The 17,469-nt window shown below is 39.7% G+C and overlaps 1 protein-coding gene across 1 annotated transcript; it reads right to left on the bottom strand.

Moving 5' to 3' along the window:
- Positions 1 to 1,011: 1,011 nt before the first annotated feature.
- Positions 1,012 to 16,473, bottom strand: LOC114036882 (hepatitis A virus cellular receptor 1 homolog; the record flags this gene model as incomplete). The annotated part of the gene is made up of 3 exons (XM_027853598.1): positions 16,361 to 16,473; positions 11,524 to 11,865; positions 1,012 to 1,154 (listed from the first exon to the last, which is right to left on the bottom strand). Coding segments are annotated over exons 1-3 (534 nt in total), but the record flags the coding sequence as incomplete, so codon positions are not given.
- Positions 16,474 to 17,469: the final 996 nt, after the last annotated feature.

Genomic DNA, 17,469 nt, shown 5'->3' with positions numbered 1-17,469 from the left:
GCTTTCTACACTGTTGTTTTAACCCATTTCCACGCGGCTATTTTGTACTCATGTCAGGAGGAATTTCCAAAGGTTCAAACATCCAAAACAAAATACCATTTCAATTGCTTTGGGTGAAGAAAGTCCTGTAGGTTTTTCGTTTAAGGTCCTTTTAATTGAACAGAGGTGGGTAGAATGGTGTAGAAAACAGAGCCAATTCCAAATCTTAGACAACCTGAGTTTATACCACGTTCTGGCTATGTAACTCTAGCCTCAACTTAATCCCTTAGTGCTCTTCACAACTTCCTAAACCTACAAGCTGCAGAGATTTGTTGTTGTTTAGTTGCATCCTACTTTTTGAGATCCCATTTAGGCTTTTCTTGGCAGAGATATTGGAGTGGTTTACCATTCCTTCTCGAGTTCATTTTATAGATGAGAAAACTGAGGTAAACAGGGTTAAGTGACTTGTCCAGGGTCACATAGCTAGCAAGTGCCTGAGGCCAGATTTGAACTCAAGAAGATGAGTCTTCTCAACTATAGGCCCAGCACTCTCTCCCCTGCACCACCTAGCTACCTGAAGAAAAGATACCGACTTATATTTCTAAGAGCTTTCTCACCAAGGAATTCCCTATAACTAGAGTGGGCACCATATAAATATGTGTTCCCTTCCCTTCTTTTAACGGTGAAATCATAGTTTCAGTCCCTATCCCTTTAACTGGGATTGTTTCCCAGGAAGGATGGGATCCCAGGCATATTTGCTAAGATACCACAAGGCTTCTTGTCCTTGTACAACTTAGTAACCCTAGCATGCAAGAAGTCTTGCATACATGTAGACCATACAGTGACTACACTTTGCATAGATGTAACATAAATGGAAGGACATGCAAATTTAGGATACATAACAAAACTTTCAAATGTGTTATCTACTTCAGGACAATCCATAAAACTCATGTGAATGGAATCATACTAATCACCCATCTGTATGTACCTGCATATGGACAGTTGAGTTCTGCATATGTATTCAGGCTGTACCCATGGTTTATCTTGTTTTATGTGAATAACATGAGGGGAGAAATCATTACCAATTGGGGTATTAGGTTGTGTCCAGTTTTTTCCATCTGGTGTTTCTGAGGGTCTGGTTGTTGTCACTATGTCCAAAACAGGGGTGGAAGAAACTACCAGAACAAAAGAAACAGATAGTCTGTCAGGGAACATTGCTATGGCCCTAGGAATGTCTTCCAAATTTGTCTTCCCTGTCTTTTCCATTTTCCCCAAAGTCACTAGTATCTGTCTTCCCCACCCTGTAATCTCCACCATCCAGGAAATTATGACCTGTTTCTTTACAGCTCCCACTCTCCTCTTCCAGCTTCACACATTCTGTTAACTAGCACACACTCTGCCCTTTCTTTTCCTCGGGCTACCTCTTTCCTGCCTCCGCTCAGAAAGGCCATCTCTTTCTGGGCCCGGCCAGGAAGGTCTTTCCTGATAACTTTTTCCTGTATCGTGCTCAGGTGTGATTTTTCCCTTCTGACATGAACTGCCAGTCTATGGTCTCCCAGGCCCAAGAGCAGGGGTTCAGGTCAACATCCTCCTCCTTTCTCTATTCCTTTTTAAGTGCACTGATTCCCCCCCCCCCCTCCCCCTCCCAACCTCTTTTCAAATTCAATTTCCCCAACTCCTCTTCTTCTGGGAGCTTCTTCAGATGGTGAGTGACAACCGCATTTGTGGGCCTGGTCTTTCTACCACTCTCAAGAAACTTTCCTTGCTGACCCTGACTCTAGTTTTCCTTCTTAACACTGCAAAGTTAAAAGGGACCTCAAAGGTCATCCAGTCCAGCTCCCTCATTTGAGGGATATGAAAATAGAGGCCCAGAAAGGTTGAGTGACTTGCCTAGGGGTACACAGGAAGGCAGGAGCAAAGTAAGGATTTGAACCTCAATCCTCTAAGGGAGGGAAGTATAAACACCTCCTGTGTGCCAAGCAGTATGCTAAATGCTTTACAAACAGTATCTCATTAAACCCAAGAATCAGTGTTCTTTGTCCTGTCCTATGTGCCCTCCTCTTCTTCCTCTTTACCCCGGGAGAATTCAACTTCAGTGAGTTCGTTATGAATCTTTTTTTCCTACTCTAGGTATTACTTCCCTTTAGACTTCTCTAATGTGCCTTCTTCTTCACCCCTCCCCCAATTATCTTTCTTCTTCTTTATGGCTCTTTCCTTGCCACCCTTCACATCACTGATTCCCTTCTCTGTAGCCTGGCATGTCTTGACTTTCACTTTGATTGGCTCCCTTCACTCTAAGTTTGATTAATTTCTCTTTCACTGTGTGGAAGCATATTGAAAACCTCCTTTTTAGTTCAGTTGGAAATATCAGAAAATAATATTTTTCTTTTCTAAATGCCCTTTCCATACTTGTACCAAAAAAGGTGGAGAGGTGTTTATAAGGAAATGGAAATGGATCAAGAGTGGAAACTCAATGGGGCAGCTAGGTGGCACAGGGGATAGAGCACTGACCCTAGATTCAGGAGGACCTGAGCTCAAATGCAGCCTCAGGCACATAACACTTACTAACTGTGTGACCCTGGGCAAGTCACTTAACCCCATTGTCTAGGCAAAAAAAAAAGTGGAAACTCAAGTTCCAACAGGGAGGTCTTCTAGTGCATCTTCTTTTGATAAAGTCCATTCCCAGAACAGAGGGATTGGCCAAGGAAACACCAAAGAAAATTGGCCTTTATTCTATTCAAAAGAAAGAGCCTTCTTCTATTATTCAGAAGTGACATTGATCACAGAGAAGAGACCCTTTGAATCCCTGAGGATAGTGGTCCCAGAAGAAATAGAAAGTGACTACAATTTTGGAATGTTAACCAGCTCAGTCAAACAATCAACAGGCATCTATTTGGCACGTAGGTGCCAGGAACCTATTTAAGGCTTGGGGATACAAAGCAAAGCACAAAATCAGACTTTACCCAGAAAAGCTCTCAGCGTAAGGGAGGATACAACTGCAAATAGAAGTAAGATAAATATGGGATATATTGGAGATAATTGACAGAGGGAAGGCACTAGCAATCAGGGGGATGAGAAAAGGCTTCTTGTAAATGGAATTTTAGCTAGGACTAGAAGGAAGCCAGAGTAGTCAAGAGGCAGAGATTTTAAAACTATTTCAACATATTATTGTGATCATTTCCTTGTTCAGGATTCCTATGAGTGTTACCTCAAATTGTCTTGGGAGAGAATGACATGTCAGAGGACATGGGAGAACCATGCCAGTTTGGACATCTCTCAGTAAGCTAGAAATGGCTTAGATAGTTAGATTAATATTTTTATTTCTGGAAGATTTATACCTAAAATACATAGCAGGGTATTATACATTTTCTTCCCTCTGCTAATCCCCTGAAGTATGTCCTAACTACATGACAACTTGTTTCAATTTGAGATGCTCCATCTAGAGGGCCTTCAGAACTATGGTTGCCACATTCTTACCACCCTTTGGAAACCCCTTATAGAGAAATCACATTTTTAATCAAGTTCCAACCTACTTTGTTCCTTTTCAAATCTCAATTGGACTAGGCTGTATATTGTGCCTGTACAGAAAATCTTTCTTTCACCAAAAATCTCCTAACCTTAGAAACATTGGGACGTTACCTGAGTTTTGGTCCTCGGTAGTTGTCAACATTGGATGAGTAGAAGCGGAGGATATTAGGGTTGTCAGCATTGAATGAGTGGAAGCGAAGGTTGTTAGAGCAGTAACAGTACTGGCTAGTGTTAGAATAAACATTAAAGACAAGGATTAATTAAGTCACAGCCTGCTTCTGCTGCCTTCTATTGGGAGGCAGCTTTTCCTAGAGCAATGAAAACTGGAAACGCCACACAAGGCAGTTGGCTCTGGTCTCAGTGTCCAATTCATGACTTTGCAAAAGATTTCTTGATCTCTTAGTTCCTTCCCCACTTTATGTCCCAAGAGGTTCTTCCCTCTCTTTCTTGGGCCTACAACAATCACACATCTGTCCAAGTACTTTCTTCCTCTAACAAATCTCAGCTCCAAGCTCACTTCCTCCAAGAACTCCATCAAAGCAAGTAAGGATCAGAGTAAGGTACTTCCTTTTGTGAGACAATTGCTAAAGACACATGGTTACAGAAGCATTTACTTATCTTTCCTCTCATCTTCAAAGAATGACAGTGACTTCTCTAAATTCTGCATTAAATTTCATGAAATATATAAATAAGTCAATACTGAGAAGTCTGGCCATCATTATTAGAGAAATCAGTAAACCTTCTACTGTGCTCAGATCCCTAGTTCATAGCCACTTTAAAAAAAAAATTCTAATTCATAGTTCTATAAACCAAACTGAGAGGAAGCATACCATGCTGGATTGAAGGTCAGCTTGGAGTAAGGGAGATCTGGCTTAAAGCCCTGTCTCTGACACATACTAGATGTATATAACCTTGGGCAAGTCACTTTCAGTGCCCCTAGGCAACTCTGTAAAAGGAGATCTTGACCATTTTGGTATCACAGACCTCACACATGCACTTTGGCTGTCTGGAGAAGCCTAGGGACACATTAGCAGAACAATGTTTTTAAATGCACAAAATACCATTTCCTTCTCCAGCTCAGTTTACAGATGAGGAACTGAAGCAAACAGTGTTAAGTGACTTGCCCAGGGTCACAGAGCTAGTAAGTGTCTGATGTCAGATTTTAACTGAGGAAGATGAGTCTTCCTGACCCCAGGCCCCACACTGTATCCACTGTGTCAGGTAGTGGCCAAAATTCCAATCAAGGAAACTATATTGAAACATATACATATATATATATATATAAAGAGAGAGAGAGAGAGTGTATGTATACATATGTATATATGTGTGTGCATATATATACACACACACACACACACACACACACATATATATATATATATATATATATATATATATATATATATATATTTCCCATTCAAGTTCTTGGACACCCTGAAAAATCTCCACAGACCCCTTGGAGTTCCATAGACCCTAAAAGAAGAATACTTTCTCTAATCTGCAACAGTGCAAAGAAATCACAGATGCAGGCCAATATTAAGAAGCCAAGACATAGAAGGAACCAATGAACTCTGAGGGTAGATTTAAGCATAATTTTTTCACTTTATTTTTCTTGGTTTTCTGTATGTGTTTTCTTTTACCACATAGCTAATACAGAAATGTTTTGCATGACTTTATAAGTATAATCAATATTATATTGCTTACCTTCTCAAGGAGTGGGGGAGGGGTGGAAGGGAGAGAGAATTTGGAACACAAAATTTTTAAAAATAAATGTTTAAAAATGTACATGTAATTGGGAAATATATAAAGAAATAAATAAAAATGTATTTTTAAAGAAGGCAGGACATTACCTAAATTCCTCTTTCTGAATCTCAAAAAACTTTCTTATCCTGAACTTAAAACACCAAAAAAAGAGAAAGAGAACTTCCATATATACGCAGTGAACCACAAAAAGTGTTGTATATATGAAAGCATGGATCTCCATTTCATATTGCTTACTTTTTGAAAGTATATAATAAATCCCATGTATGATTTCAAAACCATTCTGCTTGTCTATGCTTCCTTTTGAAACAAACCCCAGTTCTTTAGGGACTCTACCTGGGTCAAACAGATAATCAGTTGAAAAATGTTCCATTACATTAGAATGGCTAACAGTTTGAAATACCTCTGATCCTCCCAGAATTTTATGGTCTACTTCGAAGTGGTCAAAGGTCTTTTATAAAAGACTTTGAGATCCATATTAAAAGCCAAGCTTAGCAAGATTTTTAATCTATAATTTGTCTAAATAGAGACAAGCTATTTCCCGGTGAAAAGAGACTATCTTCCCTCTTATCTTAAATCTAAACTTCCATTATCAGGATATCTAAAAGAGAATTTAGAGAATGAGCCACAGGACAGGAATTGCAAAGTAAGCAGAACTCTTAAGCACATTAAGAATTTCCACTTTAGAAAAAACAGGAGATAAATGCTAAATTTTTTCATAATATCCCCAGAGTCTTTTCTTTTCTTTGGTGGGGGAGGACTAGGTCTCCCCATCTCACCCAGGCTGGAAGTGGACTCATGGGCCCAGTTTCAATACTGATTATCACAGTAGCTTTAACCTGTTCCAGCCTGGAATGGTTCACCCTTCCTTAGGCAGGGAGGTGGTTCCCCACTCTTGGGAACTCACTATATTGGTGCCAGATTTATAGCGCAGACATCCAATTAGCCCATTGTATCTTAGAATGTCTGAAGCAAAGGAACATCCCAGCCTCAGCTTCCCCATAGCAGGGACTATGAATGCACTCCACCACAAAGGGCCCCAGGGTCCTTTCAAAACAATTTTCATCTGTCCAAATGAAATCATTTATCTTTGCCAACTCTAGGTACTACCTAAATGGATAAAGGGTACTGGAATCCAATCACTCCAGCACCAATGAGTCCAGTTCTATTGTAAGAAAAGAGAAAATGGGTGCCAAGATGGTTCTGGATGGGGTCTGCCTTGGTTAGCCCTACTAAAGACTTGTCCAGATTTATTTCTCTGTGCTTAGAATCTATTTCATCTCTTTGAAAATACATTCTCTTCTCTGAAGGCAGTCCTTGCAATGTGATATCTTGTCTTCATGTGGAGGCTTTCTGAAGAGTGGTTGTCAGACTCTCACCAGCCTTTGAAAGTCTATCATATAGAAATCACTTTTAAAAGATCAGTTCCCATTCTTCTTCATTCCATTTCTAATCTCAGAGCTCAGAGAGCCCTCTCTTCTCTCTCCCATGAAAAATCCCCTGACCTAGGTGGTTTTAAACATCAGATAAGATGTAGAGGTTAGAGCAGTAACAATGTTGGCTAGTATTAGAAACAAGTTTTCAAGACAAGGATGAAGCCATAGAGACGCAAGAAAACAAATAACATGAGCCGGGGAAAATTATGAGAAATGACCAACAAACAGAAGTTTAGGGTGGTGTATATAGTGGAAAGATCATTGAACTTGAAGATAGAATGCAAGGCAAATGACAGTTCTGGTACTTTTAGGGATGGACAAGTCATTTCTCCTGTCTGGAGCACAAGTTCTTGGCCATCTCTATGAAATGAGGAGGACATGGCCTCCAAGGTACTTTAGTGTGGCCACAGAGAGCAAAACTAGGAGGAAATGGATGGTATTTGTAAAAGGGCAGATTTATGTAAGGAAAAAGCTTCCTCAGAAGGGGGGAAAAAACGTCCTTAAAGGCAGCTAGGTGGCCCAGTGGATAGAGTGTTGAACTTGGATTCAGGAAGATCTAGGTTCAAATTCAGCCTCAAGAGCTTATTAGCTGTGTGACCGATCAATTCACTTAACCTCTGTCTACCTCAGTTTCTTCATCTACCAAATGGGGATAATAATAGCACCTACCTCACAGGGTTACTGTGAGAATCAAATGAAACAATACTCTTAAAGGGCTGTGCAGATCTGAAAGTGCTAATTAAATGCTGGTTATTAACAATTAGAGTGATCCCAAAACAGAATGGCTTGCTTTAGAAGATAGTGAGATCCCCCTGACTAGATGTTTTCAAGCAAAGGAGGAATGACTACTTGTCAGGGATGTTGGTGAAGAGATCTCTAGTCAGATGTGGTTTGGATATTAATGGCCACTGAGCTACCTTCCAACTTGAACTTATTTTCCAATCCTAAAATCCTTACCATTCTAGAATCTCTCTCTCTTTTAGTAAGGTTAAGACCCAGGGTAAGATTTTATATAAGGTACACACAAATATTTTTCATGGGTCAGCATCAAGGAACAAGTAATGAGCAAGTAATGGCTTCCCCCAGGCTTATTTATGAGGAAAAAGAAATAACTGTCACTTTTATTTGCATAGCTATATCCAAAGAACTATAGGTCTCATTTATACTCAAGAAGTAAGTCAGAGATTATATGACACCTATTTGACAGATATAATAGCTAGCACTTAAATATTGCTTTAAGGTTTGCAAATCACTTCATAAATACTATCTTATTTAATCCTCACAACAACTCTGGGAGACAGGTTTTACCTATTGTCTCCATTTTACAGATAGGAAACAGAGGTTAAGTGACTTGCCCAGGGACACAGAGCTAGTAAGTGTCTGTGGCCAGATTTGAATTCAGGTCTTCCTGATTCCAGGTCCAGTGCTATGTACTTCACATAGCTAGTAAGTCTGTCTGAAGTCGAATTTGAACTCAAGTCTCCCTAACTCCAGGCTCAATGCTCTATCTACGGTATCATCTAATTGCTTCACAACTCTGGGAAAGAGTTGATATTATTATCCCCATTTTGCAAGTGAAGAAACTGAGGCAGAAAGAGGTTGTAACTTGCCCGAGGTCACACAGCAAGCAAGTGTCTGAGGCTGGATATGAATTCAGATCTTCCTGACCCCAGGCCCAGGGCCTTATATGCCTTGTCAACAGGTGGGAAAGTTGTGGGTAAAGATTGAAGTACTTTGTCCAAGGTAAAAAGACAGACCCCCTGACTCTGAGTGTGCTAGAGAAAGTTTGAATCAGAGAGCTGGTCGTTAAATTTTCAGTGTGAGCATTTACACCCTGGAAACTGGCAAATGCTGCAAATCCAGCCTTGAGTTATTATTTTGTTGATTGTCTAGACTTAAGAAAGTGATAGACAAAGTGTTAAGAATGAAGATTAAATTTAAAAGTGTGTCCCAGTGAAAAACACTTTGTTAAGCATTTCTGAGCATATCCTGGAAGCAAGGTCTCCTGAATGGCATTCTCTTTCCACTAGACTTACTTGCCTCATTCTTCCCAGAAGATGGCATTTCATTTCAACAAGCATTTATCAAGCACCTTCTAGATACAAGCCACTGTGCTTAAACTCTGGATACCCTGATTTCAAACCTTCAAAAAATCAATTGTGTCACTCAGATAGTGGGTAATGAACTTGGAAATGTTTGTCCATGAGGCATCTAATTTTACTTGGAGAGCTGATGAAAGATACTACCCACCTACCTTCCCCTCAGATTTAGCTCCAAAGGACCAAGATAAGAACAGCAAGAGAGCAAAAGGAGTAAAACCTGAAATAACTCAAAAGCTTTTAAGTGTCTGGCCCAAGCAGAAGGAGAAGTGCTCTGAGGCCTGGGACAGGCTATAGGGAACACAAAGAGGAGGCAGCTAAGGGGATCCCCCAAAGGGCGGGGAAAGCAAGAGTAAGTCTAACAGGCATAGGAGTGTGAGGAAAGGAGAAAATGTTTGGAGGGCCAGCAAAATCAATTTGATTTAGTTAATGGACTAAACAGGGGTCTGAGGCTAAACAGCACCAGTTTTGTAGCCAAAGAACCTGGATTCTAATCTCAGCTCTGTGATACCCCAGCAACTGTCACTTACCCTCTCCCTGAGCCTCAGTTTCTTCATCTGCCTCATTTGTAAAGTTAGATAGGATGACCTGAGGATCCTTCCAGCTCAAAATCCTGAGATACCTCAAATACTGTGTTGGGCCTTGGGCCCACATGGGATGTCACTGACCTAAGTGATTCCCTAAGGGGATCTGGAGAGTTATTCCTCTACATCTTTGCTGAGTCTTTGTATTTAATAATTGGGGATTTAAAAATTATCTGCCTCATTGATTCAACCTCTCTAGAGCATGACCTAGCATATATGCCTGACCTGAGACTGCTCAAAACTTGATTTTCATTCTTATATCCTCTGCCCAAAGCTCTGACTACAGGAATTCCCCAATACAAATATTGTATAGAGGGTATCTAGTTATTTAAGCTTTATTATGGAATTATCTTCAATTTTTCAAAACACTAATGTTTATTAACTGAATTATAATGGGTAATATAAATACCATGTATCAGGGCAGCTAGGTGACACAGTGGCTATTAACAAGGATGGGTCCTGGAGTCAGGCAGACCTGAGTTCAAATCCAACCTCAGACACTATCTAGTTGTGTACCCTGGGCAAGTCACTTAACCCTGATTTCTTCCCCCCAGTAAATTAATGAATGAATAAATAAGGATGATGAATCATTTTCCACAGAAGCGGGAGAGGCAGAAGGCAAAAAACAAATCATTATGAAAAGTGTCACTACTCCAAGAAGGGTAGGAATCATTCAATCCATCCATCATGTATTAAGCTCTTACACTGTTCTAGGCATTATACTAATCACAGGGGCCACCAAGACAGAAGGGGAGCAGCCCTTGCCCTTAAGGACTTTATGTTGACCCTAAGATAGTTTGGAGAGGGGTACTCTAGTAACAAAATCTTCATGGAAAAGATGGCATTTAAGCTGAGTTTGGAATCATTTTTCTGTGATCTCATTGCAGACGTGGCTGGGTGGTACAGCAGATAGAGTGCTGGGCCTGGAACATAGTAGGTGTTTAATATACTAGTTTCTTTCCTCCACTCTTGTACAGCAGGGCAGTTGTCTCCATTTGACTAGTGGAGCATCTACCCTCTAACACTTTCTTCTAAGCCCACTTACTCTTAACATCTATCCCATTCTCAGACATGGCTTCCTCAGAATCAGCCATTTGAGGGGCACTGTGTTGGGTCTTACCTTGAAAGCTCACAAGCCAAATCCCTTTCCTCCTTAAAAAGAAAAAAATCAAGAATAGGCAAAGGGGTGGACTTCAGAGTTTGAGGTCTTACTCTTGTTAGGTTGTGAGTAATGAAATATTACTGTGATTGTGACTCAGGCCTCCTATAAATGAAACTGTCTGATGGGGAAGATGACATCAGATACTAAGTAACTTTGGAGAACCATCCAGTAAAAGTTAAGTTCTTTGAAGGCAGGGTCAACATATTTATTCTCCTGCATCTATCTGTATCTTTTACTTAAGGGGCTTGATCAATGTTTGCTGAAATGCTGAATTGCAGTGAATCTCTTCAACTCCATGAGGGGCACCTTAACATTTTCTCAATATGGGAATGAACTACTTGATCTGTCTAGCAAGGGCCAAATGAGAAGATCATGGAATTCTTAGTTTAGACCCAAAAAAGAACTTTATAATGGTCATCTTCATTGTGCAGATGAGAAAGCTTAGGCCCAGAGATGACTCCAATTATCATTCCAGTTCTGCCACCTGTGGGCCCAAAGTCTCAGGAATAGCAAAGTCAGAATGAGAGCCCAGGTCCTTTCCAAAATTCATTCTCCTTTTTACCAGTCATGGCAGCAAGATGTGACAAAGATGTCCCAACTGCAAAAAATCTCTTTTCCAAAGGCCTAGAAAGGAAAGGTGGATCTTCTAAACATATCATCTATCTACAAACTAGTGTCATCCTAGCACCATTTTCATGAGGAAATAAAAAACAAAGTTGGACAGGTGTATCTGAATGCCAGCTTCCCTACAGAAGAGAGGACCTGGAATGAAGACCTTAGAAAATCCAAATAGGAAATTGAGATCAGAAAAACTTAAGAGAAGTTCCTTTGACTCAGTTTTCCTTAGGAAGATTTTTCAGAGGAAGGGAAGAGAGTGGAAGAGATTAAGCATTTATGTAACATTTACTATGTGCCAGGCACTAAGCTAAGTGTTTTACAAATACATCTCATTTGAAGAAAAGAGAAAGGCTCACCTTGCTCAACCTTCAGATTCACTGTGACTTTTTGGTCATTAAACCAACCAGAAATTTCCACCCGGCAGCAATATGTCCCAGCATCTGCCTCTGTCAGGTTCTCTATTGTCAAAGACACAATCCCTTGAGAAAGGTCCTCCTTTAAGTAGTATCGGCCAGAATGCTGAAAGGTCATCTTGTGTCCATCTGTCCAGATGATTTCGTTTGAGCACCCATTCAGAGGACACCATCCTCGACCCCAGCACATAGATGTGACACCCTGATGCACTGAATACATGCAGGGCAAAGTGGCAGATTGACCTACTACTCCTCTCACAGTCTGTGCAGACATAGAAGGACCTGCTAGTAAAGAGAAAAGGATGAAGGTTAGAAAACAGACAATTAGGAACCGTACTGCCTAGAACATTGAACTTGGAGTCAGAAACAGGAAGTCAAGCTCGTCTCAGACACTAGCTCTGTGTCCCTGGGCAAGTCACTTAAGCTATCTCAGCCTCCATGTCCTTCATCTTGTAAAATGAGGATAATAACAGCACCTACTTCACAGGACTGTGAGAATCAAATGAAGTAACTCATGTAAAGCATTTTGAAACACTAAAGAGCTACATAAATGCTAGCATTCTTTTTAAGTGGGAAGGTATAAGCATGATGGGAAATGAAGAAGAATAAGGTACTTTGTAGAGTGTGGAGAAAGGTCTAAGGATTTCAATGAGATTTCAATCTGTGATTTCAATTGTATGAGGAAGTCCCAATGAAAAAACTGCCTCTACCATGGTAGGTTAGCACCTTTGGTCTTAGAGAGTTACCTAGAGAGCAGAGGTATCAAACACAAGGGGCACCTCTTCTGCATTGCCACCCCACCACACTCTGGAGCTTAATGAAGCCAGATTAAAATACAATTGGGAAATATTTAATAAAATAAGTAAAAATGTAATGGAACACAGACAATGTTAACATGTGGTTTTCTAATTCAATATCTAGTCCACAAAGATCCTTATGTAAAGTCTTGTACATTTTTGTTCTTTTTTTGGAGGCAATCGGGGTTAAGTGACTTGCCCAGGGTCACATAGCTAGTAAGGGTCTTAGGCCAGATTTTAACTTGGGTCCTCCTGATTCCAGGGTGTGACTGTGCTATTCAGCTGCCCCTAGTACATTTTCAATTTAAGTTTGATATCACTGAGAAGTAACATAACATGACTTGCCCAGAGCCATACAACCAGTACATGTCAGAGGCAGGATTAGGTTTTCCTGACTCTGAGGCTGGCTCTCTATCCACTACACCAAGCTGCCTCTCACAAGAAAAAGATATAATAATAATAATAATGATAATAATAATAATAATAAAAATAATTTTATGTTTAGTCTTTTCAGTCATATCTGACTCTTCATGACGCCATATGGGATTTTCTTGGCAAAGATACTGGAGTAGTTTGTAATTTCCTTCTCTAGCTCATTTTACAGATGAGGAAACTGAGGCAAACAGGGTTAAGCGACTTGCCCAGGGTCACAGAGCTAGTAAGTGTCTGAGGCCAGATTTCAACTCAGGAAGACTCATCTTCCTGACTCTAGGCCCAGTGCTCTATGCCCTATGGTACCACCTTGCTGCCCTAATAACAATAACTCACATTTCTACGGCTGGACATTAGCTTAACAATTTCCAAAGAGCTTTCCTGTAGAATGTGAAGTCCTTGAGGACAGAGATGTTTTCATCTTCTTCTTTGTATCTCCAGTACCTAACAATGGTGCATAGTTTTCAAGTATTCATTTGAACTGATGTGAATAACCTCTGAACTAGTGGGTGAGAATATTATTTATCTCCATTTTACAGGAAGAAATTGAGGCTCAAAGAAATTAAGGGATTTACCAGAGGGTCACATAGTTAGTTAAGTATTCCAGGTGTGCTTCAAATCCAACCCCAGGGCTCCTACATTATGCTTTAAAAAATAAATATACTTTAAAATTATGTATAACAAAAAAATTATTTTCATATGAAGCCCTGGGGGTCCACCATTTTCAAGTTGTAAAGATTATTAAAGTAAGGACAGAGATGTGGCCTGAAGCCATCAGAAATGAATCAGTAATTAAATTTAAAGGGTTTTTTTGCACAAACAAAACCAATACAACCAAGATTAGAAGGAAAGCAGAAAGGGGCAGCTAGGTGGTACAGTAGCTAGAGTACAGGCCCTGGAGTCAGAAGGACCTGAGTTCAAATCTGACCTCAGACATCTAATACTTACTAGTTATGTGACCCTGGGCAAGTCACTTAACTCCATTGCCTAGCCAAAAAAAGGAAAGCAGAAAGTTGGGGGGGCTGGGATTACATCAAGTGTCTCTGATAAAAGCCTTATTTCTCAAATATATAGAGAACTGAGTCAAATTTATAAGCATAAAGGTCATTCCCCAACTGATAAATAGTCAAAGGAAACAAACAGTTTTCAGATAAAGAAATCTAAATCTATCTATAGTCATATAAAAAAATGCTCTAAATCACTGTTGATTACAGAAATGCAAATTAAGACTACTCTGAGGTACCACCTTACACTTAGAAGATTGGCGTACATGACAGAAAAGGAAGATGATAAATGTTGAAGGGATGTGGGAAAATTAGGACACATGCATTGTTGGTGGAATTGTGAACTGATCCAAACATTCTGGGGAGCAGCTTCAAACTGTGCCCAAAGTGCTATAAATTTGTGCATACCCTTTGACACAGCAATATCACTACTAGGTCTGTAGCCCAAAGGAAATATTTGTACCAAAATATTTATAGTGGTTCTTTTTGTGGTGGCAAAGAATTAGAAATTGAGGGGATGCCCATCAATTGAGGAATAGCTGAACAAGTTGTGGTATATGATTGTAATGGAATACTACTGTGCTATAAGAAATGGCAAGCAAGATGATTTCAGAAAAACCTGGAAAGACTTACATGAACTGATGCAAAGTAAAGTGAATAGAACCAGGAAAACATCTTATATAGTAACAGCAATATTGTACTATGATCAAATGTGAATGACTTAGGTCTTCTCAGTAATACAATGATCTAAGACAATTCCAAAAGGTTCATGATGAAAAATGTTATCCAGCCCCAGAGAAAGAACTGATGAAGTCTGAATGCAGAGTGAAGCATACTATTTTTCATTTTATTTTTTTCTTTGTTTTTTTTTTCTTTTTTGGTCTCTGTTTTCTTCTACAACATGAGTAATCTGGAAATATGTTTTGCACAGTTGCACATGTATAACCTGTGTCAAATTGCTTGCTGTCTCAGGGAGGGGGGGAGGAAGGAAGGGAGGGAAAGAATTTGAAACTCAAAATTTTGGGAAACAAATGTTGAAAATTATTTTTGCAACATTTTGCAATATTGGGGAAAATGTTATTAAAAAATAAAAAGAAATCAATTAATAAAAAGGGCTGAATACACTATGTACCCAACGTCTGGTGCACAATCAATTCAATCAACTTCTATCTTTCTATTCTAATTCAACTTTCATCCCAAGTAACAAGAAACATACTCTCAGCTGAGAAGATAAAACAAAAACACATAAACAATTAGAGAAGAAAATGCTCGATAATAAAGGGCTAAATTGTATAGTGAAAAAGAACAGCCCCCTGGAATAAATGTCTGTTTATTTAATGTATTAATAGGGGGGAGGGGAGTCCACATTTCTATGGAATGTTCAGGTTTACCAAAAAAAACAAAAAAACATTTCTTGTGAAGTAGGGGGTGAAAGTATTCCCATTTTCCAGGTATGGAAATGAAGTTCGGTTAAACGGCTTGCCCCAGAGAACAGAGCTATTAAGTATCAAACTTTACAGGTTCCTCCAGGTTACAAGCTAGGCATCCAGGAGATAGACATCAATTCAAGCAGCTTCGAGGTAGGATGTGGTGGCTCACCAATTACGTTCAGTATGACGTCCCTCGGGCAATACCTTGACGAATGGCACTAGTTTTGAAGGCAGTGGATCTCAGTTCAAATCCCACCTCTGAGACTTATCACCACTGTGATCTCGGGTAAGTCATTTAACTACCCTGGTTCACAGTTTCCCCATCTGGAAAATGAGGACACTGCACCAGATGGACTCTGCGATCCCCTCTAGCTCTAAATCTATCACCCTTTGATCCTAACTAAAGAGCGATTTTCCTACTCCATTCACAGACGGCATTTGACCTCAGCTTGGCTCTTAGCTCTTAGCTGGTTGCCCCTCTCCGCCCCATTTCCCATGCCCTGTAATGTGAACGAGGCTTTGGATTTGCTAAATCAAACACCCGTTTCCTGTTCTTCTTCCACCGTCCATGAGCGTCCTCCTTGCAGATCAGAGGTTCCCAAACTGAGTTTCACATGCCCTTTATATGAGACTTGTCAAGGGAACAGAGAGGAATAGTTTTTAAATAACTATATTATCCTATTAAACTTTCTAAAAAGAATTACTCCCATTTATAACAACTTATCTTTCTTGATTTCATTAAATAGAAAACAAGAAGCAACCTGTAGGCTGAAAATGATGCGTAAGTATCTCTTTCAAAAACTTTAAGAAAAATGAGACTATCGGTTGATATGAAAGAGAATCAAATGCCTCATCAATTTACTTGACTGTATTCTAATAAACATTTAACAACTTTGTGATATTAATAATGTTAAGTACCAAATGAAGCTTTTTTTATGAAAAATTAATTAACCTTCATATTATATTTCTCATGTGCATATGCCTGGCAAACTAACATTTGTTTTCCTTTAATACTGAATGAGAGGTAGGAGATTTACTGAAATCTAAGAAATATGGGAACCAAACAAAGCCCCAAAGCCCTCCTATATGTAGATCATGCCACCCGCTCCTCACATACCTGCAAGAAGCACCGTCAGAATGCAGTTGAACAATACAGGAAGCCCCATGGCACCTTCTGGAAAAAAAGTCAGACAACAGACTGGTTGAGTTCCCCCGGGGAGAAGAGGTTTTTAGAAAGGTCTGAGTTTTCAGTTTTAACTTCCTCTTTCCCCTGGCTTGACAAGTCATATGAGACGTCAAACTTGAGAACCACAAATCCCCCAGGCACCAGCAAAGCCCATGGTGTCTACTGTCTAGTTGCTACCTCACCTCTGGGCAGTGGGATCTATTGCTTTCAGCATAATTGTAAAAGGAAACTTCACAAGTTCATTGCAATTAACCTAGAATACTCCAGTTCCCACCACCTAAGATCCAACCCAAGTTGCTATTTCTGACCCAGCAAAGATGTGGGAAAGGGAAAAGGACTGTATGGTGTAACTAAATTAAGGGAGTTCCAGAAAGAAATCTGTGTCTCCCAAATGCTCAAGAATGCCCTCCCTTGAGAACGTATGCCAAGACAGTTCCTCTTTTACAGCCATGGGTTGATATTTTGGAAATCTCTCCTCACCTTCTGATGCTCCACAAAGTTAATTTTATTCATTAGCCACAAAGTATACCCAAGAGCCTAGTCAAGTTATCTTGAAATGTATAACTGACATAAAAAAGACCTCCTATATACTAAAATATTCATTAGCAGCACTTTTTTGGCAGGATAACAAAGAACTAGAAACAAAATAGATACCTATAAACTGGGGGATGATTAAACACATTAAGAATATGAATAATGCAGAAGCATGACAAGACTTATCAAATGATACAGAGTCAGTAAAAGGCAGCATTAACCTCAATGGAGAGAAGACTGGATTTAGTGTCAGGAAAGTTCAAATGCACTTCTGACATTTACTACCTATGTGACTTTGGGCAAATCTCAACCCATCTGGACCTCAGTTCCCTTCTCTGTAAGATGAGAATGTTGGCCTAGATCTCTACCAAGTAAGTAGAAATAAGAAAGAGTGTACTCACAATAACTACATCAGTGTAAATGGGGAGGGGGAAGAAAGAAAGTAACAAAGAAACAAAGAAGAAAGAAAGAAAGAAAGAAAGAAAGAAAGAAAGAAAGAAAGAAAG

Source organism: Vombatus ursinus, unplaced genomic scaffold, assembly GCF_900497805.2.
Source record: "Vombatus ursinus unplaced genomic scaffold, bare-nosed wombat genome assembly UNPS02010167.1, whole genome shotgun sequence".
In the NCBI taxonomy this organism is placed as follows: domain Eukaryota; kingdom Metazoa; phylum Chordata; class Mammalia; order Diprotodontia; family Vombatidae; genus Vombatus; species Vombatus ursinus.
The sequence above is the reverse complement of the archived record's forward strand: the minus strand, read 5'-3'. Positions and strand labels throughout refer to the sequence as shown.